The sequence below is a fragment of the Cynoglossus semilaevis genome, chromosome 17 (assembly GCF_000523025.1).
Source record: "Cynoglossus semilaevis isolate Cse_v1.0 chromosome 17, Cse_v1.0, whole genome shotgun sequence".
In the NCBI taxonomy this organism is placed as follows: Eukaryota; Metazoa; Chordata; class Actinopteri; order Pleuronectiformes; family Cynoglossidae; genus Cynoglossus; species Cynoglossus semilaevis.
Window position 1 is genome coordinate 6,550,836 of NC_024323.1, and position 25,900 is coordinate 6,576,735.

The following is a 25,900-nucleotide window of genomic DNA, read 5'->3' on the forward strand; positions in this document are numbered from 1 at the left end:
TGTTGTTTATTTCTTCATATTTAATGGGGCCACAGGATGTATAATGTATAGTGAGCTGCAGGGACACTTTCCTCTGCTTCTATTTTTCCTATTTGTTTTTTCTTTTTTGAAATGGTAGGGGTTCTCCTGGATCTACCAAGTGTTATTAAACCCTAAAGGCAGCCCTAATAAAAATTTAAGCAGGCATTGCTGTCAGTTTTGGCTGTGGCTTTAACTGTTGTTCACACTACACAGGGCAAGAAAACATCTGTGGGTCTTGAACAACCATTTTAGTCAAACTACACAAAATCAAGAAGCTTCATCATCCTCTAAATGAAAAAAAAATTGCCAAACCGTTGCTACAGAAGAACAACCTTAAATTCAAAATCAAGTTTCCTTAAATAAACAACTTAGGTTGCTTTTAGGTATTTACATTGATTTTTTTTAACTAATTCACTGTTATCCAGGCTGTCACTAATGACAGATCACGCAAATATGGAATAACAGTTGTATTAAAATGTAAAAAAAAAGAAAAATACTCTACAAATTATTCTATGAAAAATGTAAACAAATTCATATACATTTTTATTTTGTATTGTGATTTTTTTTTTACTAATTTTCTCTTATATATTTTGCATAACAAAGAGGGAGAAAATTATCTGCTCTGATTAACTGATGAGGCAGGGGGAGGAGGTGGGGGAGAGCTTCTGTAGTGAGGAGTAAACCCTCCTGGGTTTGAGGAAAGAAACGTCAGGTTGTCTTTTTGCGCTCTGTATCACGAAGTGTCAGTAGAGTGTTGGTGGCTCAGTGGCGCAGGGCGAAGAAAGGCTCAGAACTGCACGTCAGAGGCTCAGCAAGTGAAAACACAAAGAAAGGTGCGTAGAGATAAAGTTTTTTGTTCAAAATGTTTCTAGTTTTGTCCTTTACGATGCATTCGACTTATAATTTGAAACATCTTTGTATGTGGAGTCAGCTAATTTTGACATGATCAGTTATCACTTACTATTAAAAAATGTAAAGCAGAGTCACTATTTTTGCTTCTTCTATTTTACCTTTTTTTTAAAACTCACAGCCAATGAATGTACACTTCATTCTCATCATGTGGGAGTTATAGATGGTAGCAATAGAATTTAATAAAATGGATTATAAAAGTTAATAATACATAATAAATTGCAGTTTCAATCTTAGACTCCTGTGTTTATTTCATAAATCTGTTTCCTTCATACTCCCTCTCCCTCTTTATTTCCTTTGCTTTCCGTGTGTGTATGTGTGTCTTTTCTCCCTCAGGCTGCCACAGAGGACCATGGCTTTTACAGGGATGCTGAGCAAGGAGAACATCAAGGCTGCAGTCCAGGCTTGTCAAGGTGAGTCAAAGTAGTGCGCACACGCACAGGCTGGGACACTTGGGACCCCGACTTGGCAAGGATGTCATCATTAAAGCAAGAACACATCCTCCATAGTACCTTTGCATACGGCATCTCCACTTGCATATCACACAGGGTCAGAAGGATACAGTCACTATTAAATCCCACTCCCACTGGGGATGTTGTTCACAGTGGGGACAAGGGACATGCAGGTAACCTGGCAGCCATGTGGCAGGAGAGCAGTTACTACGCAGAGTGTTCATGTTAAGTGTTCACTTAGACAAGAACAAATCACACCAGGTATATACAGCCTTCACATCCCATAGCACTTAATTATTTATCTCGAGCAATTATATCTGCACGACAAGGCCGAATTGTCTTATGTCTTTGCTTACATATCTTTTAGCCAGAAGTGTTTCATATTGTGGCATCACATTATCACTTTTAGACTTCTTGTTATTTTTAATAAAGATGCAGAGCTATACTGATCTAGACAAGAACAATGAACAAAACCTTAAAATTTAAAAAATATGTCCCTGTTTTTACTGAGGCACATTTAATAAAAACATCAACGGTTGGCTTCAGTTGTGTTTTTTTATTGTTGTCTGTTCTAAGACTAATATTTGTTAAGTAATACAGATTGAAAGCTGTGCTTTTGTTGTCGTTTGTTTTGATGTGTTATGACTTATTTTGAAATATAAGCCTTAGTGGCTTTTAGCATTTAAATTACGATAGAGCCTTTGGCATTTTCTCTGTTCTTCTACCTCTTCAATGACACAGTGACGTAGTCTGTAATAGTATAAGGCTGCAGTGTGCTACGGGGTCTTTTGGGTAAATGTCATTGAAAGGTAGAATGAAAATCATCTGAGCGTAACGCAACATACCCATTCAACTCTCTCACTCTCTGCCTTTCTCTCTCTTTGTCTCCTTCTTCTTCCTTTGTAGCTCCAGGCAGCTTCGACTTCAGGTCCTTCTTTGCACAAGTGGGACTCATCGGAGCACCTGAGGCAGATAGGGAAAAAGTATTTACAGTTCTGGACCAGGACAATAGTGGCTACATTGAGGAAGAGGAGCTCAAGTAGGGAGGAATGAAGTGTGTGTGTGTGTTAATGTGAGTGTGCATATCTGTATGTGTGTACATGGTGGTGGTGGGAGAAGAAAGAGTTTTACTAGAACATGTTAGCACAAATGTGTGTGTGTGTGGGCTTGTTTTTACGTGTGTCTTACATCTGTTTATCTATGGTCATGTGAACTACTATGAGGAAACAGTCAAAGATAAAAACAACAGTTGCCTATACAGGAGTAAAGGTCAAATGCAATAACATTTAGCTTCTGCATTTAAAATAATAGCTTTTTACAGTTACTTAATTCATTTTTCTCCAATCCATCAGACTGTTTCTACAGAACTTCTCTCCTGGAGCACGGGAGCTGTCTGCGGTCGAGACCAAGACGCTCATGTCTGCAGGAGACAAAGACAATGACGGGAAGATTGGGATGGAAGGTGGGTCCATCTGAAAAAACATCTGAAAAACAGATGAAAAAAAACTGAGAAACAGTGCAGTGCAGAGGAACTGTCCACAACCTAGTGCTGAAGTTACACTCAATTAAATGCACATGTAACAAACTATATGACATTTCCCTTAAATATAGGGCAAAATAAAGAAGGACATACATTTGTTGATCAGCAAAATTAAACTGACTTAACCATTGACTTCCTGCTTACAGAAAACTGAATCCTCCTTTTTCCCCCTCCCTGCAGAGTTCTGTGATCTTCTGAAATCATAAAGAGAACATGACATATATGCTCCAGCTGCCGTTCCCAACGATGAAAGAAATTGAAAGTGAATTCATTACATGACATTCCATGTGATTTTTGTGTGTGTGTTGCTGTGATGCAGAAGATAAATATTTCAAATCAACAGATTTGGCAAATAGGCAGCTAAAGATGGACATTTACTGAGTGTGCGTTTAATTAATAATCTGGGACAATAAATGTATTTGTTGACTGTCATATGACTGCTGTCTTTATATACATGACACGGGGTGCATCCACTATGGAAGGCGCCATATACAGTATAATTATAATATGAGGTTAGAGTGTGATTGCATGCAACAGTGGTTATAGTTTATTTCCACTGGTGTGGCTAATCATAATAGTGTTTTCTATAATGCATTGATGCTTATCAACACATCTTAACTTCAGGAATTACATCACCGTAATAAAAAGAAACCTTCATGCATTAAACATGTTCCCAGTCCAGTCAAATTACATCCATTGAGTAGGTTTCAAGTTAGTCCTGAAAATAAGATATTTATTATTACTTATATTTATTTACATGACTATCCTTATAAAGGTTAAGGCATCGTTCCATTTAAATAGAGACTATTGATTACTACTCATTCAACAGATAAACAAAAAACATAAAAAACACTTCCGCATAACAGCCAAAACAGTCAGACATATTGTTGCTGAGGAGTTAATCTGACGTGGGGAAAAACGTGAATGTAAATCATTTGGAAGCATCGTCCAGCTTTGGTATGGACTCAAATTCCCTGCATGGTTTTCCTGCCTTGGGACTTTTACTGCCTTCTGCTGGACGAAGGTCGAATTCCTGCAGAAATACCGTGCAGTAATTACTGGAGATCAAATCGTTTCCCGCAGGAGTGAACTGATAAGAGTCTTAAACAGGAACTGGTCAAGAATAAAAGCATGGAAAAATTAAAAGTAAAAAACAAACAAACAAAAAATCCACAAAACACACCACAGCCAGAGGCGCAGGACAAAACACGGTGACAATCAAGTCTTCTCGTGGGGTGCTAACGTTAAATCTGTTAATCACAAAAAGAAAGCGTTTCTTATTTGTTCATGGGTTCGCGGACACAAAAATAGTGTGAATGATTGGTGCATTTCCTATTAAGGACGTCAGGGCACTGGGTTTGTTTACCCTTTATCCCTGCCATGTGCTGCATTAGGAGTTCACATGTACCATATGGAAATATTATATACAGTATACGTGGCTTACCAATGAACCAACAGGCACATTTCTATCACCTGAAACCATCTCAGAGAGGTGTTGCGACACCAAAACTGACGCTGTGACATTTTAAACCCTCACTGAATTCAACGGTGCAATTTCAATCGTGCAAAAATAAACACATCACCCTCACTGTGATGCAAAAATTTTTTAATGTGCTGTAATTAGCATTTCTGTGGAGACGTAATGATATGGTATTCAAATTCAACATTTCCTGTCTCTGGTTAATCCAATGACCACTTGGCAGCAGAGCCGTTAGGATGATGACACACTTCAAGCCATTGCAGTTATGTTCCCATCTGCAACACTGCGACAGTAAAATCGCCATCATTAAATAAATGTGTGCGGGCGATAAATCTCCAAAGTGCAACATGTCCCGTGAAGTGAACGAGCTGCGGCTCTGCTCGGGTTTCCACACGTCTAGCTATAGGCCTCCAGCACACATGGTAGCATCCTCATTTGTTGGCCTAAAAATAGGTCTGGACTACTAGACACATTTTTTCGAAACCCATGCATCTTGGTACCTGATACTTACACGCAAAACTCTGTAAATGGTGTTGCTCCTACATATATAAGGGAGTGCAGGACGGAGGTTCGACACTCACTCCCAGTCCTCCTTGTTTTTCACTCGCCTCAACGCAGAGCAAAGGTGAGTGTGGAATCTGGGACCTTCTGGCACTGAGGAGGAAAAGGGATGCAGGGGAGCAGATCCGACTGGACTATGAGACTTAGCTGCCTTCTATGATCGGACCACTGGGAGAATTGAACAGCGACGTCTATGGATGATAAATGCGCAATTTTAAGATATTACTTTGATCCGGATAAATTGATATGATTGCGTCTTGCCAGGCCGCGCTGCACCGAGATTTGTACTGGTTTTGTCGGTTTTACTGGTCTATGGAAATATCGTCTGTTTACTGACAGAACGATACAGGATGAACCGAGTCCGATCTGCGCACTGACAGAAGATAACTCTCCAGTGCTGTGTCAATACTGGCTGCAGCTGTAGTCTCTAATAAGATTACAGCAAGAATATGCCTCACAGTTATTTTTTTATTATTATTTGATACTGCTGTGTCATGATTTAAGGCCTTTTCATTACATAAGGATAAAAACTAAAACTACAGTCGGGGCCTTTGATCGTTTCCCTTTCACTAGTGCTTGGTTGCCAATGCATAAAATGTTCACTGTGTGATGTTCATCTCCATCTCTCTTCACAGATAAGAAAAAATGGCCTTCGCTGGACTTGTTGATTCCGATGTGAAAGCTGCCCTGAATGGCTGCGCAGGTGAGCCTCACTATCTGAAGCACTAAATGTCTTCAGATCCTTTACTTCTATTAGAAGTTTTGAAATCGGCAATAGAACTTACTGAAGACCAAGCAAACAGTTCTAGCTTAAGTGTCTCAACAAAGACTTGCTTGAGATTCTTTAAGGTTCACAAGCAAGTAGGTGATTAGATTTGCCGAGACTGTCATGGTCTACCCATTTCTAAACTTCTAATATTGTCTGCCATTTATCCCTGTTTTAATGAGTACCATTAAAATCTGGTACTAATGATGTTGAAATGTGCTTTTTGTCCAGCTGCTGACAGCTTCGACTACAAGAACTTCTTCAAGGCATGCGGTCTGGCTGGCAAGTCCGATGCTGATGTGAAGAAGGCCTTCGCTACCATTGACCAGGACAACAGTGGCTTCATTGAGGAGGAGGAGCTGAAGTAAGACATCCCAAAACTTCACACTTACAGCATGCAGACATTAAATACTCAGGCCTCAGCAGCCCCAAAACATCCCTCAGATACTGTGGCATGAGTGACTTTATACTTTTTTAAAAGTAAGGCTGAGGGGTAGTATCCTGCCATGTTTATGTGTGAGCTAAAATTGGCTTTAACTGGGGGGTAGGAGGGGTAGATGGGGTAGACACTCAAATGGTAGATGAGCTTTTCAAACACACAGTTTAAAAAGAAACTCCACTTATTGATTTAGAGAATTGAACTCAGTACGAACCTCATTTTAACTTCTGCTCTCCCCTTGTGTTCACCTGACAGGCTGTTCCTGCAGAACTTCTCTGCTGGTGCCAGAGCTCTCACTGACAAGGAGACCAAGGCCTTCCTTGCCGCTGGTGACAGTGATGGTGATGGCAAGATCGGAGTTGATGGTGAGTTCTCACAGAAACTGGCCACAGTTTTCCAACAAGACCTGGCAGAGCAAAACAGGATTAATCTCACACTTTCAATAAGATTTAAAATAGTTAAATAAAAAAAGTTAATTTCATAATTTGACATAATACCTTTAATACCCAGCAGTGGGTTTAATAAGACTAGACCAGAGGTGTCCAAACATATTTCATGCGGACCTGATATGATAATGTAAAAATGTATGTGGGCCGATTCAACTTTCTTCAGGCTCATATGCTAATACAATACATTTTTTCAAATTATTTACTTATTTCATACATTTAATATAACCAACTCAATTAAAATTATTTAAACTGTCAAGGCCAAAACACACAGTATATACATTGAGGTACTTCAATTCCTCCAATCTACAAAATGCTTAAAACACTATTTTTATTCACTCAGCTATGGTAGCTAGTAATAGTAAAGCATTAGCTTTATATGATTTATTTGTATACATTTTGTAAAAATTGTACTGATTAACATTCACTTCCAGACCACATTTAAACATTTAATGGGCCTAGTCTGGCCCAAATACCAGGCTTTGGACACACCTGATTTAGACCACTGCACTCTGATATACAGTAACATCGGAATCTCAAGCCATCTTGCTCCTCACTAATAGCGGTTTTTATTCTACTTTTACAGAGTTTGCTGCCCTTGTTAAGGCATAAATTTCCATTGACCGAGATCAACCTCTTTTCTGGGAACTGCGAACTCCTTTCAAGAATCATTACTCATCAGCTGAAAGAATATTTTTTATATCTTATTTATGAGTTGCCTGCGGACTATTTCTCAACATTGAACACAATTTTTACTGTCAATTTATTGTCCAGGTGTGTGATATGATTGAAAAATGACTTGTGCAAACTGTACAACACCATCTGCACTTGTGAGGAAGAGTGAAAAACCAGGAATAAATACTCTTATGGTGTAAAGTCATCCTGCTCAGGTCAATCTTTTCTGCTATCCCAAAGTGTGCCTATTACAGCTGTGACTACTGCATGTCAACACAATGGGTTGATTAAGAGGTGGTGCTAGGGGTTTCCGAATACTCGGGAGGTGATGAGGGACAGATGAAGTGACCTCGCCAGCACTTGTTTTGATAATTAGCTAATGGGAAGATGAGTGTGGCTGGACCTAGGCCAGGAGACACAGCAGGAACGGCCCAGGGCCTTCCTGGACCCAGGGAGGGCGGCAATGGATAGCTGTCACACAAAGTATAATTAGGCGCGCTGCTCCAAGGTCTTTTTCTCTACACCAACTGCCGAGTAGTCAATTAGTTGATCTGCTGTGGCAACAGGAGGGCTATTAACAGCCACCGCTGCATCAGCAGGACCTCCATACAGGTTTCATCTGCTGCAAAGAGACAAAAGTTTAAACCAATTATTTAATGTGTTGCAGCTTTTCAGTTTGTAGCTCATTAGCTTTTAAATCAAAGCAGTTTGAATTGTTGGAGAAACACATGCTAAAGTTTCTGAAAACATCAATGAAAAGTTAATAATTTAAATGTTGGGAAACAATGTCTCAATGTGATATTTCGGGGAATTAAATCCTGGGAAATATGTTCAAAGACAAGTCATGAGTCCTACAGAAGCAGTAATTACCGATATGTGCTGCCACCTACTGGCCAGAGCTCTAAAGATCACGAAAGGCCCTAAACAACTGATACAAAAATAACAGTGGAATTGACTAAACAAGATGATCTTTGACATTGTAAAATAAAGAGAGAGAACGAGAGATAAATAGTATAAGAAATCATAAGGGATTTTTGTTTTTAAAAAAGTATACTTATAATAATAAATCACTTAAATTGATCACAATAGACAATGGATAAAAACAATAAAAACACAACTACATTTTTAGGATTTGTTAAAAAAATCCAATCAAAAAGTTTCAAATGCAGCATGAACTGAATATTTATCATTTGAATGTATATCAGAAAATTATACTAAATACTAAAATAATCATACAACAATACACAGGACTATGTATTCAAGGAGTATTTTTACTTCACGACTTTAACTAAACACATAAATATTTGAACTTTCCCTTTATATTCAACAGTCTCAGAACAAAAGTGGTTCCACTTACACCATGCAGTTCTAAGACGTGCCCACCAGTGTCCACCTTCTTTAAAAAGGCTGCGTGTTTCCAGCAGCATTTCCAATTTGTCCTCCTCAGCAGTGTCCAGGCCTATTCTTAGCACAGGGGTATACTGAAGACTTCTTCAAACGCACCTTTTAAGCGTCTTCATTTGTGAAACTCAAAATAGACTGCTCTCTGCTGGAGAAATTTTCGACACCCCCTCCTCCTGCACAGCTTCATCTCCTTGGTGGTGTCAGTTATCTTATGCCTCAGGTTTCGATGGAGTGAAACTATAAAAGGTCACTGGGAGCACAGTGAAGATCACTGCAGTCGACTGAACCTTTGTCTGTATCATTTGTACCCTACAGAGGAACAACTCCAGAGGTGAGTTTGCATGAAAAACACACAGAAAAAAGAAGAGCTGGGGATAATGCTGATGGAAGTCTGTGCTTTTTAAGGAAAAGGTGATTTTTTTTTTTTGCTGAGGGATAGATCACTGTGGGGTTTTTTTCTTCTTTTGAGAATGGCAGCAGCATGAAGACAGGGATCACTGGTCAGAGTTTCAGCATCTGTGAACTGTTCTACAGGAACATGTGTTAGTTTTGGTTTGGCTTTGGTTTTAAGGATATGGACACAACAACAGACCGAGAGGACCGGAACAATAATCTTTAAAGGCTATATTTGTCAACAGATCAGATAGTTTAGAACATGTGGTCTGATTTGATTCTTACCTGTTGTAAAAGCAGTGGTGTAAAATGTGGTCTGATTTGATACTTACCTGTTGTAAAAGCAGTGGTGTAATAACAACTCTTCATTCTGGTATACTAAGGAACACAACAAGATTTGAATTATTCAAATCCTTTACATTTGCAGATCAAAATGTCTTTTGATAAGCTTCTGGATAGTGGCAAAGTGGCTGCAGCCCTGGAAGAGTGTAAAGGTTAGTTTGATAACATACTCACAGCCACAGCAAACCCTGAGTAGTAGAACGTTTCTGTATTATAATTCTCGTACTTATAATCACATTGCTGTGGTTTTCAGCTGCTGACTCCTTCTGCCACAAGAAGTTCTTCGCTTCCTGTGGTCTGAGTGACAAATCCGAAGCACAGCTGACAGAGGCCTTCAACATCATTGACCAGGACAAGAGTGGTTTTATTGAGGAGGAAGAACTGAAGTAAGACACCTGCATAAACAAAAAACTGCATTGCCATCATGCAAAAGGCAAATTAGAAATGGGTATTTTTGTTGACTTACCCCAACTACACTCTTATGCCTGACCTCAACATAGCAACAATAATCCTCATTCCATCAATTAACCTTGTCAACCACGTTCAGACTCTTTTAAACCAGGGTTTTAAATTTAATGGTAATCTTATAAATGTTGATTAATAGTAAAAACTCCGGTTTTTGTTTCGCTTCGTAAGAAAATTGTTATTGTCTATGGGTAGTATGAAGGTCTACTGTATTAATGATCAGAAGAAGACTTGGAGAGTCACTCGACTAACCAGCGCTCTCCTGCGTCTACAGGCTGTTCCTGCAGGTGTTCAAAAAGGATGCACGCGCACTCACCGACAAGGAGACAGGCTCGTTCATGAAGGCTGGTGACACTGACGGCGACGGCAAGATTGGCTCTTCTGGTGCGACCTCTAGAGGTTTTTGTTAACATTTCAGTCGTGTATGTTTCATGTGTAATGACCTCTCCTTTCCGCTGTCAACTGTGTCCCTGCAGAGTTCATTGCCATGGTTAAGCCATGAAGAGGCAACTGACCAATAAGACCTGCTCTGGTGGAACAAACAAGCCCACATCGACCTCCCCCTCTTTTCATCTGAATATAAATAATTTTTATACATTTGCTTAAGATACAGTATGCTTCCTCCTCCGCAACACACTGTCCAAAAAATGATCAATGTTGTTCGGTCGTGTTCATGTCTTAAATATGAATTTTGCTTACTGTAAAATCTACGATGCACTTTCCAGGAAAAACAAACAGTTAAAAAAGAATAAATATTCTTTTGGTACGGTCTTCTTGGGCATTTATTCGTGGAACATGTTTTGTGTCTCTTTCCATCCCCATAATAATAACAATAAACTTACAAATCCTATGTCGGCAATGGTTCCATAAAATATTACATAAATATAATTTCTCATAAAGGAACATTTTACAAACATATTACCGCAACTGTGTAAGACAACACAACACCTAATGGTTACTACACATCTAATTACACCTCCCTCGCTACACGGTTGTTGTTCAGATGTATAGGAAACCGTGTGGATGCTTTGGTAAACTATAATCAAGTTTGTTATTATGTAAACACTGGGATCCAATATGGCCGCCGCCACTACAGGTAACGGATGTAAATTAAAAAAAAAAGACTTGATCAGTTTAGATTTAACAAAATGAACAATATATACTTTTACATAGTCTTCAAATACACCAAGACTATCGTTACCATCCAAGAGATTAAACCATCTAATGATTCAAATCGTACAAAATGCAATTTAAATACACCAAGGTCTTAATTTTGAAGTGTGCTGGGAGCTGCAGTTCTTCCTTGCAGACGCTAGATGGGGGTGCCTTATTAAATGTGAACATTACGTATGGGTTCGGAACGGAGGATCGCTTTAGACGTACAGTACAGTAGAAGCAACTCCCACCATACATTTAAACAAGTGGTCTGTGTAGGTGAGAAAAAAAGTCCGATTATCAGAAAGAAATAAGAGACGGAAGAATGAAAAGGTGATGAAAGAAACCTAGTAAACGATAGTCGGAAAAAATCTAAAAGTAAGGGATAAATCAAACGTCCTTCACAATATAGAAAATGTACAGTAAAAGGGAATAAACTAGAATTTTCAACAGTCTGTCCCAGTCATAACTAGTGATAGCTAGTGATAGGTAATCCTTCAAACAGCCAAAAGTAAGAGGAAAAGGCTGAGGTCCCCTTCCTGGTACAGGACATTAGCAGATGTAAATGAATAAATAATTGGCCAGTAACTGTATAGTCCAGCAGGTATCAACATGGCCCATGACATCATACAGGGCTGTGGGGAGCCTCGCACCGCTGCTCTCGATCCGGTGTCTCCAGGCTCTCACACACAATCTGAAGCAGACGATAGAGTTTCTCTTTACCTGCTCCACCTGCACTATAAACCTCACTAACTACTAGACTATCAGGCATCACTTGCTGAGGGGCCCAACAAACACGTTGGCACCGGGATTAGGTTTATAGGAAAAGCTGATGAAGGCAAAACCTACACGCGAGAGACACGAGCTTTAATTTTACCAAGAATGAAAGCAGGAAGTTCTCAGAAAGTTGACTCTTGGAGTAATCATTGCGTAAAATCCCTTATCCAATCAAATTTCACTATCCCTTGCACGCGTTTTAGGTTACTGCTGATGTTTCTTCGTGTGTTAAAAGCTTCAAATGTTGACGATAATCTTAAAGGCACAACATTTAAATAACATTTACACGCTATATTAATATCACAGGCAAATGTGTAACAAATGTGATAACCCTTCTCCACACAGCGGTTCCATGGTGTAATGGTTAGCACTCTGGACTCTGAATCCAGCGATCCGAGTTCAAATCTCGGTGGAACCTAATCTTTATGGACTTCTTATTCACAGTATAGAAAACCAAAAGTAAATATTAAGTGGTTAATATTTACACAACATTAAGGAAAACAGCCGCTTAAACTATTTCACCTAAGAATTCTCCGTCATTCTTAGTTACGTATCACTGTGAAATATTCTGTAGGATAAGTATCCTGTAACCAACGCAAAACAGTTTTGGTTGAGAAACAGACTGTGACGTCAGTGCAGTTTACCCCCTCCAAACAAACACGTAAAAATACACTGATAAATACTGATGAATGCATTCATTCATTTAAACTGCAAATCGGGTTCCTAAGACTTTGCTATTATGTAATCATTACCAAGACTAACTAATTATAAAGTGTGAAAGTTTTGTAGTGTTTTATTTTCTTTTTATGTTAGTGAAAAGTGTGAATGTTTTGTAGTGTTTTATTTTCTTTTTATGTTAGATTTTTTTGTTTTCTCTAAAACAATTATATTTTTTGTGAGAACAATTAATTCATGAGAACCTTCAATTGCACCACACCACAATAATCATCTTAAAATCCCATACTCCAGATAGTGTCTTTAAGTGCCAATGGGGGTACACATGCCCCTGTTTGAGAACTACAGGTCTTAGGTCCATCCTTTGTGTCTCCTCTCAACACTGCTGCAATTACAAACCCTTAACTAACCTTACATATTGAAGGGAGGTATCAGTTTCCCCACAGTGCTCCACTGCAGTGAAGGCTCTCCTGGGAATGTGCTTAATCATCCTTAAAGTTGTTTATGTCGCACTCCCCGGGAGCCACGAATGTCCCCGGAAAAGACAAGCTGCAGTCATCATTTTTGCCTGTGGATGAATTGACACTGCGTTAGGAAACTCTTTGGGGGACACACACACAGATATTCCTGCAGTCATGATGTTGGTGTTGCACCCCGGCAGTGAAACCTGTGTGTGCTACACATGTCTGAATGGTGCAGGTGAATCTCTGGGATCACTGATCAACTTCACTATTAAATCCCAATCATCCCACGGTGACCTTGACTCCTCCTTCATCAGCACAGTTGACAAAGCAGTTCAGAGAAGTCGTCCCCTCATCCTCACCCTCATCCTCATCAGTGTGAGACAATGACAAAGTGATTAATCATCAGCATCCCTGAGAGTCGGCCGTGTGAATGTGGAACAGCTGTGGTGTGTTGAGTGGTCACCTGAACCAGATCCTGGTAAATTTAGACCAGGGCCAGCCTTTCAGGATATCCCTGCTCATTCCTCTTTAGTGCACCTCTCCTGGAGTTAGTTCCTGATAATTTTGAAGTATTCATGGCGTCATTGTCTTCTAGGAAGACTAAACAACTACCTAAGGTATAAGATCCTTGAGGTTTTCTATGAGAATCTTCTCATGTTCTTTTCTGCCTGAAAATCCTTCCACAATCAATTCAATAAGGTTCCCTAAATATTTATGTTTATATTTATCATCCTTTACTTCCTCCAAATATGAGAAATCACACGGCCGAGCCGTTCGTATTTTGTTTATTTTGACCATAGTTATTCTTCCAGAAAGTGTCATAACTATAGTGTTGAGATTATTTTTTATCTCACTCGTTTTTGAAATACAACCTCCAGGTTTGTTCCAAACTGTGGGTATTTTTATATTTTCATCTTCTACTTCATACAGCATCAACAACTCTGGTCTCAACTCTGTTAGATCTGTTTGCATTCCTCACTCTTCTCTTGAAGGCTGGTTGAACAGCTGTACAAATGTACAAATGTACTGATAGGAAGAATTATCAACAGTAGTACAGTCCAGCCATTTAATCCAGCGCCTACACCTGCATTATATTACCTCTCTTCATTATATGTCAAATGTACTGATAGGAAGAATTATCAACAGGAATGAAGTTCTTTTTAGGGACTGTTGTCTGAAAATGGATATTAGCAGGGAAGGGTGCAGATACAGCACAAAGTGAGGACAGGACATCCCAGTTCACAGTCACATTACAGCATCCCGGCATCTATTGTACCGTATGATCCTTAAAGTGAGGGGAGGAGAAATACTGAGATGGCAGCAGAGAGGGAGCGAGTGAGTATAGGATGAGTTGAGAATGCGTTTTTTTTTTATTTTTAAACTAATTTGTAATATTCGAGGGCGTTACAGATGTCCACGGTGCGGTTCGTCTCTCTGCCTCGCGGCGTTATAAATAGTAAAGGTTAATTAGTTAGCAGAGAAATTGGATCAGGGGCGGGCTGTTAGAATTTGATCCACAGACAGGTAACTCAAGCAAACCCCATTGTCACTGCAATCAGACCTATATATAAATCATCCTGAACGGACAGGAGTCACCACATAGCCTTACCTCCTCTGCTGGATCACCGACCGGGCGAGTTCCCCCTCAACACGGTAAGTGGCTGCGCCGTGGAGACACTGAAGATTTATTTTTTAATATTCCTTGTATCAGTTCTACCTGAAAGTGAGGAATGAGTGGTTAATTGTGTTGTTCGCTTATAGACACGTTAGTTTTCTAACTCCATAAAGTGATACACGAACGACGTCCGTGCGTAAATGGAGAGAAACTCTCCATTTACGCACAACTTTTTCGTCTTCTTCTGCAAACCAGGAGCACTTTTTTAAAACGATTTTTGTTTAAACTTTTATTTTGATTTAAGGTTTAAACTAATGGATAGGAAACAATGTCACTTGTATGCACTGCATCAAAACCACATCATTCTGCAGGCGTATAACAACTGGTTAATGGGCTTTTACATGTTCGTCCTGTCAGTCAGCTGGATGGATTTAAATACCGTTGTGTTCAGACTTGGTTGTCGTTAAGGAAATGTATCAGTTTTTCACCTCGGCTTTTTTCTATTTCTCCAACAGAAATAAAAATGTCACTCACATCCGTCCTTTCCGCCAATGCCATCGACGCTGCTCTCAAGGACTGCCAAGGTAGGACGATCCTCCGGTTTCATCACTGTTCTCCCTTTGATTTTATTCAAAAAAATAAAATTTCACTTAAGTCGATGTAATCAGAAACATCAGACAAACCAATATGATTTAAACAAATTTGACATCAACATAAGTAGGTGTCTTATTAAAACCTTAATGTGTTATTATTTCAACAACTCTGTTAGCTGTTTAGATAACATTCATAGATCTTTTTTTTTTAATTAAATTACAAAATGTCCATTATTTTCTCTCCAATATCTGATTTTCTGTCTAAGGATTAAATGATCTTACACTAATACTTTGGAAAGTGTCATTAGCACATGCATGGACTTTGCAGCATCAGCAGTGTTGTTTTGGTAGACCTAAGAAAGCTAAACTGTTGGCAGTGTTTTCCAATTAAAACAGGGACTCAGCTTTGTTTCTCTCTTCCCTCTGCAGCTCCAGACTCCTTCTGCCCAAAGAGGTTTTTCAAGATGTGTGGCCTCAGCGACAAGAGCTCTCAGGATGTGAAGAAGGTCTTTGAGATCCTGGACAATGATGCCAGTGGGTTTATCGAGGAGGAAGAGCTTAAGTGAGTGAGACGCCATTGCCGCTTTTTTCTGCTTTATCGTGTCCACATGGTCAGCTGGGTCAGAGAAAAGACAATATCACAGCTACAGAAGAGACTGTTTTTCCTGCAGCAGAACAGTTTTAATACCTCCGTGTGTTGTTCTGCGTCTGACAGGTTTTTCCTGCAGAGGTTTTCTCCTGGTGCTCGTGTCCTGACAGATAAAGAGACCCAGGGCTTCCTGAAGGCTGCTGATGACGACAGCGATGGGAAAATTGGAGTAGAGGGTGAGCAGATCCTAACATTTGAGGAGCTTTGAATAAAATAAAATATATTTAAAGACATTTCACTCCCATCTCACACTACAAGCTGTTTTTCTAGCTGCAAGCATGTACAGTTCAGATAAATAACCAACGTTTTCTCTCTTCTCCACAGAGTTCCAGCACATGGTGAGCTCCTAAACAGATGGACGTCATCTCCACCACATTATCTGACCCCAGTTCTGCTCCCATCATGCAGTCTGCTACTCAAGGAGTCTTTTTTCCTATTGCAGTTAAATCATAGACCAGTTTAGTTAATTTACTTCCACTCGCTCAGGTCATATGCGTTGTCATCCATCCAGGCTTTATGTTTTACGCAGATCCTCTTCCTCACCCCAACAGTTGTACCATTTACCAAATTACTGAGAAAATAAAAGAATACAATCCAAGTTATTTGACTCGTTGACTTGTTTTGCTAAGTGTGTGCTGTGTTTTTGAAAGGTCTTCTAGGTGTTATTAAAAAAAGTTATCTCGCTGATTGGAGTATATGTACTGAATAAAAACACTGTGGTTTAGTTTCTGTATTTACAGTGGGTTTTGTCTATGAACGTGAGGCACCAACAAGCTAACACAGGGAGAAATCACAGGAAGTGACCTTGATAACCACCTGAGTGGATCGGGTGACACCTGACCTCAGCTTTGTAAACCCATCTGAACACACACACACACACACACACACACACAAACACACACACCCTGACCCAATCATTTGCAAGAATACAATACACCATCAAGCAATAATTTGCAAGAATACAATACACCATCAAGATCCAAAGCAAATAAATGCATTCACATGAACAAAGAAATTGTCCGGCAGACAATTTCAAGAAAAATAAATACACGAGTCTCAGATTTTGCAAAGAAAAATAAATACACGAGTCTCAGATTTCGACCGGGTCTTTTTGAAACTCTCAGCAAAGTGAACATTTCAGGACATTTCTTCCACTTCTACAGTCTGTAGGAGACATAGTAAAGCCGTGGTCTGCACTTACAGGATTCACCGGACTTCATTTAACCATCACCTCACTATTCACACACACCCAGTGGGGTAACAGTTTATTCCCAGACGTCTTCCTTGCTGTCATTCTAATTATCGGTGTACAACAGGGAGAAGCTGGTTATTACAGCACACACCTGCTTCTTACATGAGCGCTCCAAACCCTGGTATTAGCACGAGGCTGCGATGACACCTTATATTCATCTTAAACGTCTCACAAGTACCGGTCAGTTCTGAATCACCGGTCAGCGTCCAGGACAGCCCTAACTTTAGAACTTCTCACTGGAACATCTCTCAAACACAAATACAGCTTTCACCCTGAGAGATGTCGGTTTAAATCTGTGGTGGGTTCACTGACTCGCTCAGCTAAAGTCTGTAGCATTTGTTTAAGGATGTGTTTCATTAAGGAAAAAAAAATGCTTTAAGATTTTGTTGGAAAGTCAATGCATAAACTAGGCCCATGTTTACGAAAGTGGGGTGTAGAGCTATCACAGAGGCAGAAGGGAGTCTACAGTATGCATCAAAATGACAGAAGATAAAGATGAAAAATAAAGACATTATTTTTAACATCCACACTGTCTTCTGCTGAATGGCCTCCACCAGATGGTTGCATTAGAATAGACACATTGGTATTGGTATATTTAACCCTAAAGTGCATCATACTGTACAAAACTGTCATCATTTCCTTTTTAAAAGAAAAACACATAATGACCACACATACAACTCTTCTGGCAAGTGTTGGATTTTGTTCTAAATCCAGTTGGAAAATTCTAATCATTCCCATAATTTCCTCTCTTCTAACCAGTCCAATGACCTGGACAACCAACGTGGCACAGCTTTACATTCTTACTGCAATAACCAAATATCTACTTCCATTTCTTATAAATATTCTATGAAATAGATGTCATCTAACCATCAAAGCTGTTTCAGCCTCTTCATAAATTTAAACTACAGGATCAACATACTATGGGACAAGTTGGGGGGAGGAGGAGGGGTTCACACCAGAAACTGGGACAGGATTGGGAAAGCCACTAGGTAACACAAGACAGGGGACACATTATAAAGGCGTGACCCCTGTGGGTCGGGATCAGCAAGTGGTACAGAGGAAGGAAATGTGAGACAACAGGTCGTCCCTAACGGTCAGATATGCTGCTGAGGGACAGCAGTCCAAGATAATGTGACTCAAGGGCAGGGGGATGGAGTGAGTGAGAGAGAGACAGACCGAGGCTGTATGTGTTCAGTGTTTCACTCTGGTTCATCAGATACGTGAGATGTGACAGGTCAGGAAAAAAAAACTCCCCATCTTTTCTTGATGATGCTCCGGACGCTATTTCTGTAAGGCAGCTGTTGACGGCAGCCAGGCCAGTACTGAGTACAGACTTGTGTAAATGAATACCTGACAGTGTCCTGCGAAAAATCCATACAGTTGGTGAAAAACAAAGCCTTGTTATGACAGTATGTTCTAAGTTCTAATATAAGCCTGGACATCCCTGGTGCTTGGCCAGACACTGCACATGCAATCACTACTGATTTGCCCGTAGCATCTTTAGCAACGACTCCGGAGCTAAACTATGTGAGCATAGACAAAGCCTTTGGAGTGTTCTCCTTTCAAACCTTATATCAAAAACTGCAGCCCGTCACCAGTTACCCTGTTATTTGAGAAACTGTCCAGAACGTCACTTTACAGTCTTACTTTGCCTGCGTTCAAATAGTTTTCGAAGCATGTTGCAGACATTGAATGACCAACGTAAACCAGCACCACAATATTCAAAGACGTTATTTGACTGTTAATACAATGCAAACACCTTTAGGATGCACACCTGCCCTTTGGGGTGGCCTATAATCTGTTTTCCTGCTTGGCACGTAAATAATTGATGTCTTTACTTCATTGTGGCTAAAAACTCATATCAATAAAGGATTGTCAGGCTCAGCTTACTGATTAGCTGTGTGTGAAACTTTAATGTGCGCCCCATCTTTACTTGATAACAAGCTGATGGCTTAGAGCTAAAGAAGAGACTGAGAGGCTTTACCGCCTGCTTATTTGCTGACCATTTAGTTCAGAGTTTCCTGTGGCCGAATCATAATAGGACTCTTCCCCAGTGTTTTGGAGTCTGGAAGCATCAGAGAGGTTGCTACCTGATAGTCGGAACGGGGAGAAACGTCGTGAAAGATTTAACTGGCGTGTTAGGATGACTGAATGGGCTTTGTGAACTCTGTGCAGGAACACTATCCATAATGCAGGGGTTGACAGCACTGCTACTTGTTGTCCCACATGCAGTGGTCCTGAGCCTCTACTTATGATGTCTGCGTGGAGCTTCCCCTCATTAATAAATGATAAGCCCGTGACATATCAGTGGCCATTCCTGAAACAAACACAACATTTGTGGATGACTGGTTCTAGAAAAACAGCTTCCACCTTGTTTGGAACCGTCGTCTGCATCTCTGCCACTTGATAGGCTCTTGTTTATACGTTGCACGGGCTCTATTAACTAGACTAATGCAAGTTTGCAATTTGAACTAAAAAAAAAAAAACACGCCCTGATTAAGGCCCTGAGCAGCTGTTACATGCGCTTACTCAGCCCCAGACTAAGTAATAGCTGTCGTGGAGTGGTGCAGAGGCAGATTGATACTTTGCAGACTTTTCCAAATGAGAAGGCACTGTCACACAAGATGGTCAGTGTCATCTATGAAAAACCCAGTGTTGACCTGTTGGATCGTGGAGGCATGCTGTCTGGATAAGTTAGATCACGTACGCCTCGTAGCGTCCATGTAAAATTTTACAGAAAAAAAAGTCTGGAAAGCTTGTATATTTTTAGAATTTTTTCCACTGTTTCTGATTAAAAGATGTGCCTTAAGTTCAGATTCGATAAAGTATTAATCAAAATAAAATAGAGTAATAAATCCTAAAAAGGTAAAACCACTTGGACAGTGTTTATTTGGATCACAATGTATTGTCTGAAAATGTTCCAGTTAAAATAATGACTCTGGCCTTTTGTTTTATTCTACTTTCTGCTCATTTTTAACTATTTATTGATCATGCTACCACTTTACTTTAACGAAGTATAAAACAAATACTTGATGAAAATCTTGTCTTCTTCAAGCAGCTATCCTTCTCACACAGATTCCATACAGAACATGAACGTTACGACTATTCCTCTGGTCCAACTCCTCCATGAGCTTAACACACCTCAACATGATTTGGTTCAGGACAGTAATTACAATGAAGCCATGTGTGCACAACATATAATTTATAAGCTGTGTTTAAGGTACTCCAAGCAAAGTATCATTTGCCATCTATCATTTAACACACTGTTTACCTATATCACTGACCCAGTAAGACTGAACCAGGGTAAGATAGCACTGACAAGGTCTGTGTTACCTTCAACCCTACTCCCTACTCCCTACAGCCTGACAGACTCCCTTGTCCCTACATGATTTAAAGAACAACTGTGAACTGTCAGGTTTCAGCTCCCCTGTAGTCTCAGTTTCTAGCTCAGGTATATGGAGCTGCCATCAGATCTGACCGTTACCTCAGCAGAGCTGCCCAGTTGGCCCAATAACCCTAATCTTCCTTGGCTCCTTCTACTAACCAGACTTCAACAGTGAATTATTCAGGGTTAACAAGCTGCTGGGACGTCAGCTGCGAGTGTGCATTTTCATTAAACTTCTATGCTGGGGCCAAAGAGTAGAGGGTGTGAAACAGTACTAAGAGGCCTCATCTGACAATGTAGAAGGTGACTACAAAGAAAAGTTACAGGGAGGCCGACGGCTGACAGATTTGCAGGTTCTTAAAGTGCTTTCGGTTAAATGATTGTGTTGTCAGGGTTGATTAAGGGAAAAAGATCACTTGAGATTGAATAACATTGGCTAGACTGAGCGTGTCAGTTAGATGTGCAGGTTATTCAGGCGGAGCAGGTACTGTAGATATAAAGTGTTCTGCTTGTATGGGATATTTGCCTCCAGGACTCATTTACATAACAACAGAGAATAACGTATCTAAGATATAAATTAGTTACAAACTCCACTGCAGACTCACTGTACACCCAAATATTAGTCTACATGGCAAACAATCCACTCACACTTCAGGCTGTTGCTACAGGCAGCTGTGATGGCTATACTGCCCACCGGTGTGGATGAAAGATAACACATGTGACAAAACATAATCTGATTTTCAGTAAATGCATTTGGACTGAATCACCAATGCTTATGTGTAAATCGTTTGTGCAGGGCTTTTTAAAGACGAGGTCAGATAAGCTAATAATTCATGCTGCTGCTGTATTACAGTATTTTCAAATTCACAAACATGTCTAATCCATTTTTATAAATCAATAATTCATTTCCTTTGTCTGTGCTTGAATACCACGGTGTAATGTTCTTTACAAACACTTATTCAAATAAATAAAAATCTTAGAAATCCATTCAAATGTAAACACTTACGTAAATACGTCAGGTTGAGCTGAAAACTGCAGCACCACTGCTCTCTACAGGCTACAGCCTGCTATTGAACTGCCTTCTCTGCATTTAGTAACATCGGCAAAGCTGTTCAATGGATACCAGGACAACGCTCCACTACTGTTGAACATTTCCGGATTTATATCCTAAAATAGAAAAGAAATACATACATTGAAGTCTATATACATAATTCAGACAGTCAGTCTAAATTCTTTCACATTTAAACAACAACAAAACGACATGGTTTAAGTTAATTACAACTGACGTTTCTTACATTCAAGCTAATTCTGAAGAGTTATAAATACATAGGAAATGTTTTTCATGAGTTAAAAAGAAATGTTTAGAAAATGAAAAAATGTTACTTGAGGATTTACTGGCTTCATCATTTACTTACCTTACATTCTAAATGTAATTATTAATAAAATCAGCCACAACATAAGATTCTTTTTTCTTTTTCTTTGAACGAAACACAAACTAGTGACCCAATTGTCGGATGTGACGTCACAAGAGCCCTTTTCCGGTCAGGCCGGTTCGGTCGGTGCCTGCTGCTGTCAACGCCTCTACCACTGAAGACGTGTGTGTGGTGTGTGATTTAGTGTTTGAACGGTTTATCTGTGACTGTGATCAGACCCCGCCATGCCTATGTACCAGGTAAAGCCCATCTGTGGTGGTGACATTCAGATAGATTTACCCACCTGCATGTACAAGTTACCAAATATCCACGCGCAGCAAGGGAACAGCTGCTGCTCCGAACACGCGCTTCAGGTAACTGTTAAATAATTTCATTCGCTAAAATAATTTCCCCCCTGCTTCACTGTTGTGCAAATATATTTCGTTTTGCTTTCGCTTTTGCCGATTTTCACCCGAAGTTAGCTTCTCCCAGTTTGTTAGCAAGAGCCGCTTTGTGGCTAAGCTAGTTGGCTAACCTTGTAAAACTGATGCAACAATTAAATCAACAACGACTGTCAATCAAAACACTTGTTTTCTTATTTTTGCTTTATAATTGGCAGGCACTGTTATTGGGAGTAGCGATCATTTGACAGGAATTATCTGGACACTTTCTCCCGCCCCAGCTTGACTTGTATTAATGATAAAGGGCTACTTACACATACATGAAGCAGTACTAACTGAGAATTATGCAGGAAATTAATGTATAATAAAGTTTATGTGGTTTGCGCCACAGCCTCTAATGTAATCGAACATAATCGTTCCAACTGTTCTGGTTTATTAAAAACATTCAGTTTAATAATCAGACAAATCTAATAATAATTGACTAAACTAGTCTTTGACAAGTTCACAATTTCGAGACAGGTAATTCCACTGTTTTTCTTACGACCAAAATGACAAATATATACTTCAAAAAAGGAAACGTCGGATTATCTGTCATTGAAATAATTGTAGGTTGCAGCAACGATTGGCTGGATTTCAACAATGTAATACAAATAGAATGTTTGCTTTTAAAAATAAAAAAAACAACATAATTTTGGTCAAAATGCTTCAATTGCAAAAAAAAAGCTGAAAATGTGTTAGGTTGTAACAACGTGCAAAAAAACAACAACCCAAAAACGAAACACAAACAGAAAAACAAAAAAAAATTCCAAAGCGGTGATTTAAAGACCTGCTCACATTTTAAAAAACAAGGTTTTCTTGGGTGGGGCCTCTGCTGTAACCAGTCCTCCTGTTTATTTACCTTAATTTTTCTGATTCATAATCTTGTCATAATAGGAGACCTGATTAATTTAATATTTATCAATACATTGAATTGGAGTTTTAGATTCCATATACATAAGAATAAACTAAAAGAAATTACTGTTGTATTTTGGCCTTTTTGCTGTAAAAGTTGTACTGAAATTGTTCAAACTCCACACTTTTGTCTCCACAGAATGGTGAGGTAGATCCAGCAGTCAAAGCTCTGGAGGCCCGACAGGATGAGATCATGAGAAAACTGTACGAGCTGAAAGCGGCAGTGGAGGGCCTGTCCAAGACAGTGACCACCCCTGATGCAGACCTGGATCTGACAGTCAGCAGCAGTTTGTGCACCCAATCCATCAGCGCCGCCACCTTTCAAGGCACCACAGACCTGGACGCACTACTGGGCAAAGTGAGAAACCTGACCAGACACTGGCGTCTTCTAACGATGCCAGAAGAGTTTTTCTCAAGAGTTTTTGTTCTAATCATATTTTTACATCTACTTGTTGTTACAAGTTTTGAATAGTGTACCAACTGGTACTGTCTGCTCATGAAAGAATTTGTCTTGAAGCATAAATGAGGGTGTGGATAGTTGGTAGCCTGATAGTGGAAGACTTTTTCATCTCAGCATTAAACCTGAATGTTTTTCTACTTATTTAGTTCATATCTCTTATTCAGTAACTCACCATCTTCACCTTGTGTACTGTAGGACCAGGGTGCCCTCCGTGATATTGTCATAAATGCCAACCCAGCACAGCCACCTCTGACGCTGCTGGTGCTCCACAGTCTGCTCTCTCAGCGCTACCGGGTTCTCTCCTCTGTCCATGTCCACTCCTCAGTAGCAAGTGTGTCACCGCAGCTTCTGTCCTGTCTGGGTCCACGGCATGCTGACAGCTACGCCCGTCACCTGTTCCAGCTGGGATTCACACTCATATGGAAAGATGGTGAGATGCCTTGTATTAGTGGCTGCGTGGAGCAGTAAGCAAGTAGAAAACCACTACACATTTGCATATAGATATTTCAAATGCTGTGAATGCAGTGATGTATTTGTCCTTGTTTGGATGACACCTGATTCTCCTGCCTCTTGTCCACAGTCCCCAAACTGCAGATGAAGTTCAGCATCCGAAACATGTGTCCCATTGAGGGTGAGGCCAACGTGGCCCGCTTCCTCTTCAAGCTGCTGGCTCCTTACCCCAACGACCCCGCTCTAGCTACCCTGGTGGATCAATGGGTGGATGTGGCTTTCTTTCAGCTGGCTGAAGGCAGCGCCAAGGAGCACGCCGCTGTCCTCCGGGCTCTCAACTCAGCCCTGGGACGCAACCCGTGGGTGGTGGGTCCAGAATTCTCCCTAGCAGACATAGCCTGCTACTGCTGCATGCTGAGCAGCGGCTCAGCTCCTTCAGCTCCTGCTAACGTCCAGCGCTGGGTCAAGTCTTGCGAGAACCTGGGCCACTTCAGTCCTGCCAAGGGACTTGTGCAGTGATTGGGGGAGGGTTGGTCCTAAGAGCTGACATCAGGATGTTTAAAAAATGAGCAAAGTGAGAGAGAAACAAATAAAAGGTGTTCACCCTCCCAGCTGTTATCTGAGAGACTTTCTAATGCTTTCCTCGACTAAAATTATTAATAACTGACCCTGACTCTAATGAGAAGGTCAAAGGTTAAACTGAAAACTCTATTGTGCTGCTTTTTTATAACAAAATGCTTTCAGGCTATTTGCTAGTGAGGAAGTATTAGGGGCCTGTAAAGACAAGGGCTTGGTGATGGAATGATATCACAGGTACTGACAGAAACATACTAAACTTTCCCACTCTGTGCCTAAGATGATCCTGTTCTACGTGTGTATGACTGGATATTTTCAGGAGTTATACATTAGAACTTGTTTGTTTGTTTGTTTTTTTCTGAAGCCATTAAAACTTTGGCTCAAACTTGGTACTGCAGTCTGGGCTTTGTTTTACTACATCTAATGTCACTTTAAAATGTCTCCTGTCTCATTTAACATGATAGGAAATGTGCTGTAATGTGTCCAGCAGGTGGCAGAATTGCCATTAGAAACTAAGCTGAGTTACCCTGCTGACCTAAAGACAGAACTGCCTCTCCTTCCCGGCACAGACAAGAATTCGTTAAATACCACACAGAAGTACTTTGATTACTTGGGGTAAAATTATTTTAGATTTCTTCTGGTAGAAAACTGAGAACCAAGTAACTTAAGACACAGCCTGGAAAGTCCTGTTTTAGTCCGGCTGTACTTACCAAACTTTGAACTAAACATTCACTAAAACTATTTCTGCTGAAAGTGAATCATTAAAGGAAGTCTTAGAATGAATAATTCCTGATTTCCTAATACATCACAACTCGTGTATTTTTTTCATTGCTAAACTTAAAAAAATAACATTTAATGCTTAAAGAAAGAACACAGTAACAATATACATCACCTCTTTTCTGCTGGGGCCTTATTTTAAATCACAAAATCTTCCACATCTGCTGTTTGACTGAATACATTCCCAATTACACTTGTGTCACAGACCTGACAGCTTCATTTCCAGGATATATTAAGCTAACCCATTCTGACAAAGCAGACAACTCAAATATGTCATAATAATATATAGTCCTGGAGGCGATGTTGTTTAACAAAGAAGAGAACGATCCTGGGGTTTAGACTCTAGAGACTGGGGGGTGGGGGGGGGATCCCTACTACTGTCATGTTTTAGACAGCTATGTTCTTGACAGATGTG

At 40.1% G+C, this 25,900-nt stretch overlaps 5 protein-coding genes, 4 long non-coding RNA genes and 1 other non-coding gene across 15 annotated transcripts; 6 read left to right on the forward strand and 4 right to left on the reverse strand.

The window, feature by feature from the left end:
• The first annotated feature begins 769 nt into the window (after positions 1–769).
• On the forward strand, positions 770–4,783 carry pvalb5 (parvalbumin 5). Its single transcript, XM_025064268.1, has 5 exons — positions 770–854; positions 1,267–1,343; positions 2,289–2,421; positions 2,735–2,844; positions 3,103–4,783. The coding sequence occupies exons 2-5, from the start codon at positions 1,283–1,285 to the stop codon at positions 3,126–3,128; spliced, it is 330 nt and encodes a 109-aa protein (XP_024920036.1). The 5' UTR covers positions 770–854; positions 1,267–1,282; the 3' UTR covers positions 3,129–4,783.
• On the reverse strand, positions 1,328–15,249 carry LOC107989870 (uncharacterized). Its single transcript, XR_003052362.1, has 8 exons — positions 15,114–15,249; positions 14,574–14,681; positions 12,911–13,068; positions 6,383–6,574; positions 3,067–3,116; positions 2,708–2,866; positions 2,228–2,345; positions 1,328–1,462 (listed from the first exon to the last, which is right to left on the reverse strand). It is a non-coding gene; the product is annotated as an uncharacterized LOC107989870 (long non-coding RNA).
• On the forward strand, positions 4,939–7,485 carry LOC103392892 (parvalbumin-2-like). The gene is made up of 5 exons (XM_008329647.3): positions 4,939–5,027; positions 5,599–5,666; positions 5,961–6,093; positions 6,424–6,533; positions 7,201–7,485. Exons 2-5 carry the CDS (start codon positions 5,609–5,611, stop codon positions 7,224–7,226), a joined length of 327 nt encoding a protein of 108 aa, XP_008327869.1. The 5' UTR covers positions 4,939–5,027; positions 5,599–5,608; the 3' UTR covers positions 7,227–7,485.
• LOC103392891 (uncharacterized) lies at positions 7,349–8,782 on the reverse strand. Its single transcript, XR_522962.3, has 2 exons — positions 8,647–8,782; positions 7,349–7,911 (listed from the first exon to the last, which is right to left on the reverse strand). It is a non-coding gene; the product is annotated as an uncharacterized LOC103392891 (long non-coding RNA).
• On the forward strand, positions 8,928–10,664 carry LOC103392898 (parvalbumin beta-like). Its single transcript, XM_008329652.3, has 5 exons — positions 8,928–9,024; positions 9,514–9,580; positions 9,682–9,814; positions 10,168–10,277; positions 10,370–10,664. Exons 2-5 carry the CDS (start codon positions 9,520–9,522, stop codon positions 10,393–10,395), a joined length of 330 nt encoding a protein of 109 aa, XP_008327874.1. The 5' UTR covers positions 8,928–9,024; positions 9,514–9,519; the 3' UTR covers positions 10,396–10,664.
• Positions 9,031–9,763, reverse strand: LOC103392897 (uncharacterized). The gene is made up of 3 exons (XR_522965.3): positions 9,655–9,763; positions 9,419–9,464; positions 9,031–9,371 (listed from the first exon to the last, which is right to left on the reverse strand). It is a non-coding gene; the product is annotated as an uncharacterized LOC103392897 (long non-coding RNA).
• Positions 12,172–12,243, forward strand: trnaq-cug (transfer RNA glutamine (anticodon CUG)). Its single transcript has one exon. It is a non-coding gene; the product is annotated as a tRNA-Gln (tRNA).
• Positions 14,059–16,725, forward strand: pvalb8 (parvalbumin 8). Of its 2 annotated transcripts, XM_008329651.3 has the most exons (5): positions 14,059–14,617; positions 15,095–15,163; positions 15,602–15,734; positions 15,888–15,997; positions 16,146–16,725. In XM_008329651.3, exons 2-5 carry the CDS (start codon positions 15,103–15,105, stop codon positions 16,169–16,171), a joined length of 330 nt encoding a protein of 109 aa, XP_008327873.1. In that variant the 5' UTR covers positions 14,059–14,617; positions 15,095–15,102; the 3' UTR covers positions 16,172–16,725. The 2 variants fall into 2 exon arrangements, with proteins under 2 accessions (XP_008327873.1, XP_024920035.1); XM_025064267.1 differs by lacking the exons at positions 14,059–14,617; positions 15,095–15,163 and having other exon boundaries at positions 15,459–15,734.
• On the reverse strand, positions 15,648–23,979 carry LOC103392894 (uncharacterized). 4 transcript variants are annotated; one of them, XR_003052364.1, is made up of 4 exons: positions 23,855–23,979; positions 21,465–21,625; positions 15,861–16,023; positions 15,648–15,788 (listed from the first exon to the last, which is right to left on the reverse strand). It is a non-coding gene; the product is annotated as an uncharacterized LOC103392894 (long non-coding RNA). The 4 variants fall into 4 exon arrangements; XR_522963.3 differs by lacking the exon at positions 23,855–23,979 and adding an exon at positions 21,874–21,985 and having other exon boundaries at positions 15,861–15,961; XR_003052365.1 differs by lacking the exon at positions 23,855–23,979 and adding an exon at positions 21,874–21,985 and having other exon boundaries at positions 15,861–16,008.
• On the forward strand, positions 21,997–25,098 carry aimp2 (aminoacyl tRNA synthetase complex interacting multifunctional protein 2). 2 transcript variants are annotated; one of them, XM_008329654.3, is made up of 4 exons: positions 21,997–22,130; positions 23,362–23,580; positions 23,878–24,112; positions 24,263–25,098. In XM_008329654.3, the coding sequence occupies exons 1-4, from the start codon at positions 22,116–22,118 to the stop codon at positions 24,649–24,651; spliced, it is 858 nt and encodes a 285-aa protein (XP_008327876.1). In that variant the 5' UTR covers positions 21,997–22,115; the 3' UTR covers positions 24,652–25,098. The 2 variants fall into 2 exon arrangements, with proteins under 2 accessions (XP_008327876.1, XP_008327875.1); XM_008329653.3 differs by having other exon boundaries at positions 22,086–22,244.
• The last annotated feature ends 802 nt before the right edge of the window (positions 25,099–25,900 follow it).

Excerpts from the sequence above, each read along its gene's own strand:
- pvalb5 (XM_025064268.1), top strand. The coding sequence starts at position 1,283 with ATGGCTTTTACAGGGATGCTGAGCAAGGAGAACATCAAGGCTGCAGTC. Across the intron at positions 1,344-2,288 it reads TGCAGTCCAGGCTTGTCAAG|CTCCAGGCAGCTTCGACTTC; the intron begins GTGAGTCAAAGT and ends CTTCCTTTGTAG. Across the intron at positions 2,422-2,734 it reads ATTGAGGAAGAGGAGCTCAA|ACTGTTTCTACAGAACTTCT; the intron begins GTAGGGAGGAAT and ends CCAATCCATCAG.
- LOC103392892 (XM_008329647.3), top strand. The coding sequence starts at position 5,609 with ATGGCCTTCGCTGGACTTGTTGATTCCGATGTGAAAGCTGCCCTGAAT. Across the intron at positions 5,667-5,960 it reads TGCCCTGAATGGCTGCGCAG|CTGCTGACAGCTTCGACTAC; the intron begins GTGAGCCTCACT and ends CTTTTTGTCCAG. Across the intron at positions 6,534-7,200 it reads TGGCAAGATCGGAGTTGATG|AGTTTGCTGCCCTTGTTAAG; the intron begins GTGAGTTCTCAC and ends CTACTTTTACAG.
- LOC103392898 (XM_008329652.3), top strand. The coding sequence starts at position 9,520 with ATGTCTTTTGATAAGCTTCTGGATAGTGGCAAAGTGGCTGCAGCCCTG. Across the intron at positions 9,581-9,681 it reads AGCCCTGGAAGAGTGTAAAG|CTGCTGACTCCTTCTGCCAC; the intron begins GTTAGTTTGATA and ends TGTGGTTTTCAG. Across the intron at positions 10,278-10,369 it reads CGGCAAGATTGGCTCTTCTG|AGTTCATTGCCATGGTTAAG; the intron begins GTGCGACCTCTA and ends GTGTCCCTGCAG.
- pvalb8 (XM_025064267.1), top strand. The coding sequence starts at position 15,484 with ATGCATGGACTTTGCAGCATCAGCAGTGTTGTTTTGGTAGACCTAAGA. Across the intron at positions 15,735-15,887 it reads ATCGAGGAGGAAGAGCTTAA|GTTTTTCCTGCAGAGGTTTT; the intron begins GTGAGTGAGACG and ends TGCGTCTGACAG. Across the intron at positions 15,998-16,145 it reads TGGGAAAATTGGAGTAGAGG|AGTTCCAGCACATGGTGAGC; the intron begins GTGAGCAGATCC and ends TCTTCTCCACAG.
- aimp2 (XM_008329653.3), top strand. The coding sequence starts at position 22,116 with ATGCCTATGTACCAGGTAAAGCCCATCTGTGGTGGTGACATTCAGATA. Across the intron at positions 22,245-23,361 it reads GCTCCGAACACGCGCTTCAG|AATGGTGAGGTAGATCCAGC; the intron begins GTAACTGTTAAA and ends TTGTCTCCACAG. Across the intron at positions 23,581-23,877 it reads TGGACGCACTACTGGGCAAA|GACCAGGGTGCCCTCCGTGA; the intron begins GTGAGAAACCTG and ends TGTGTACTGTAG.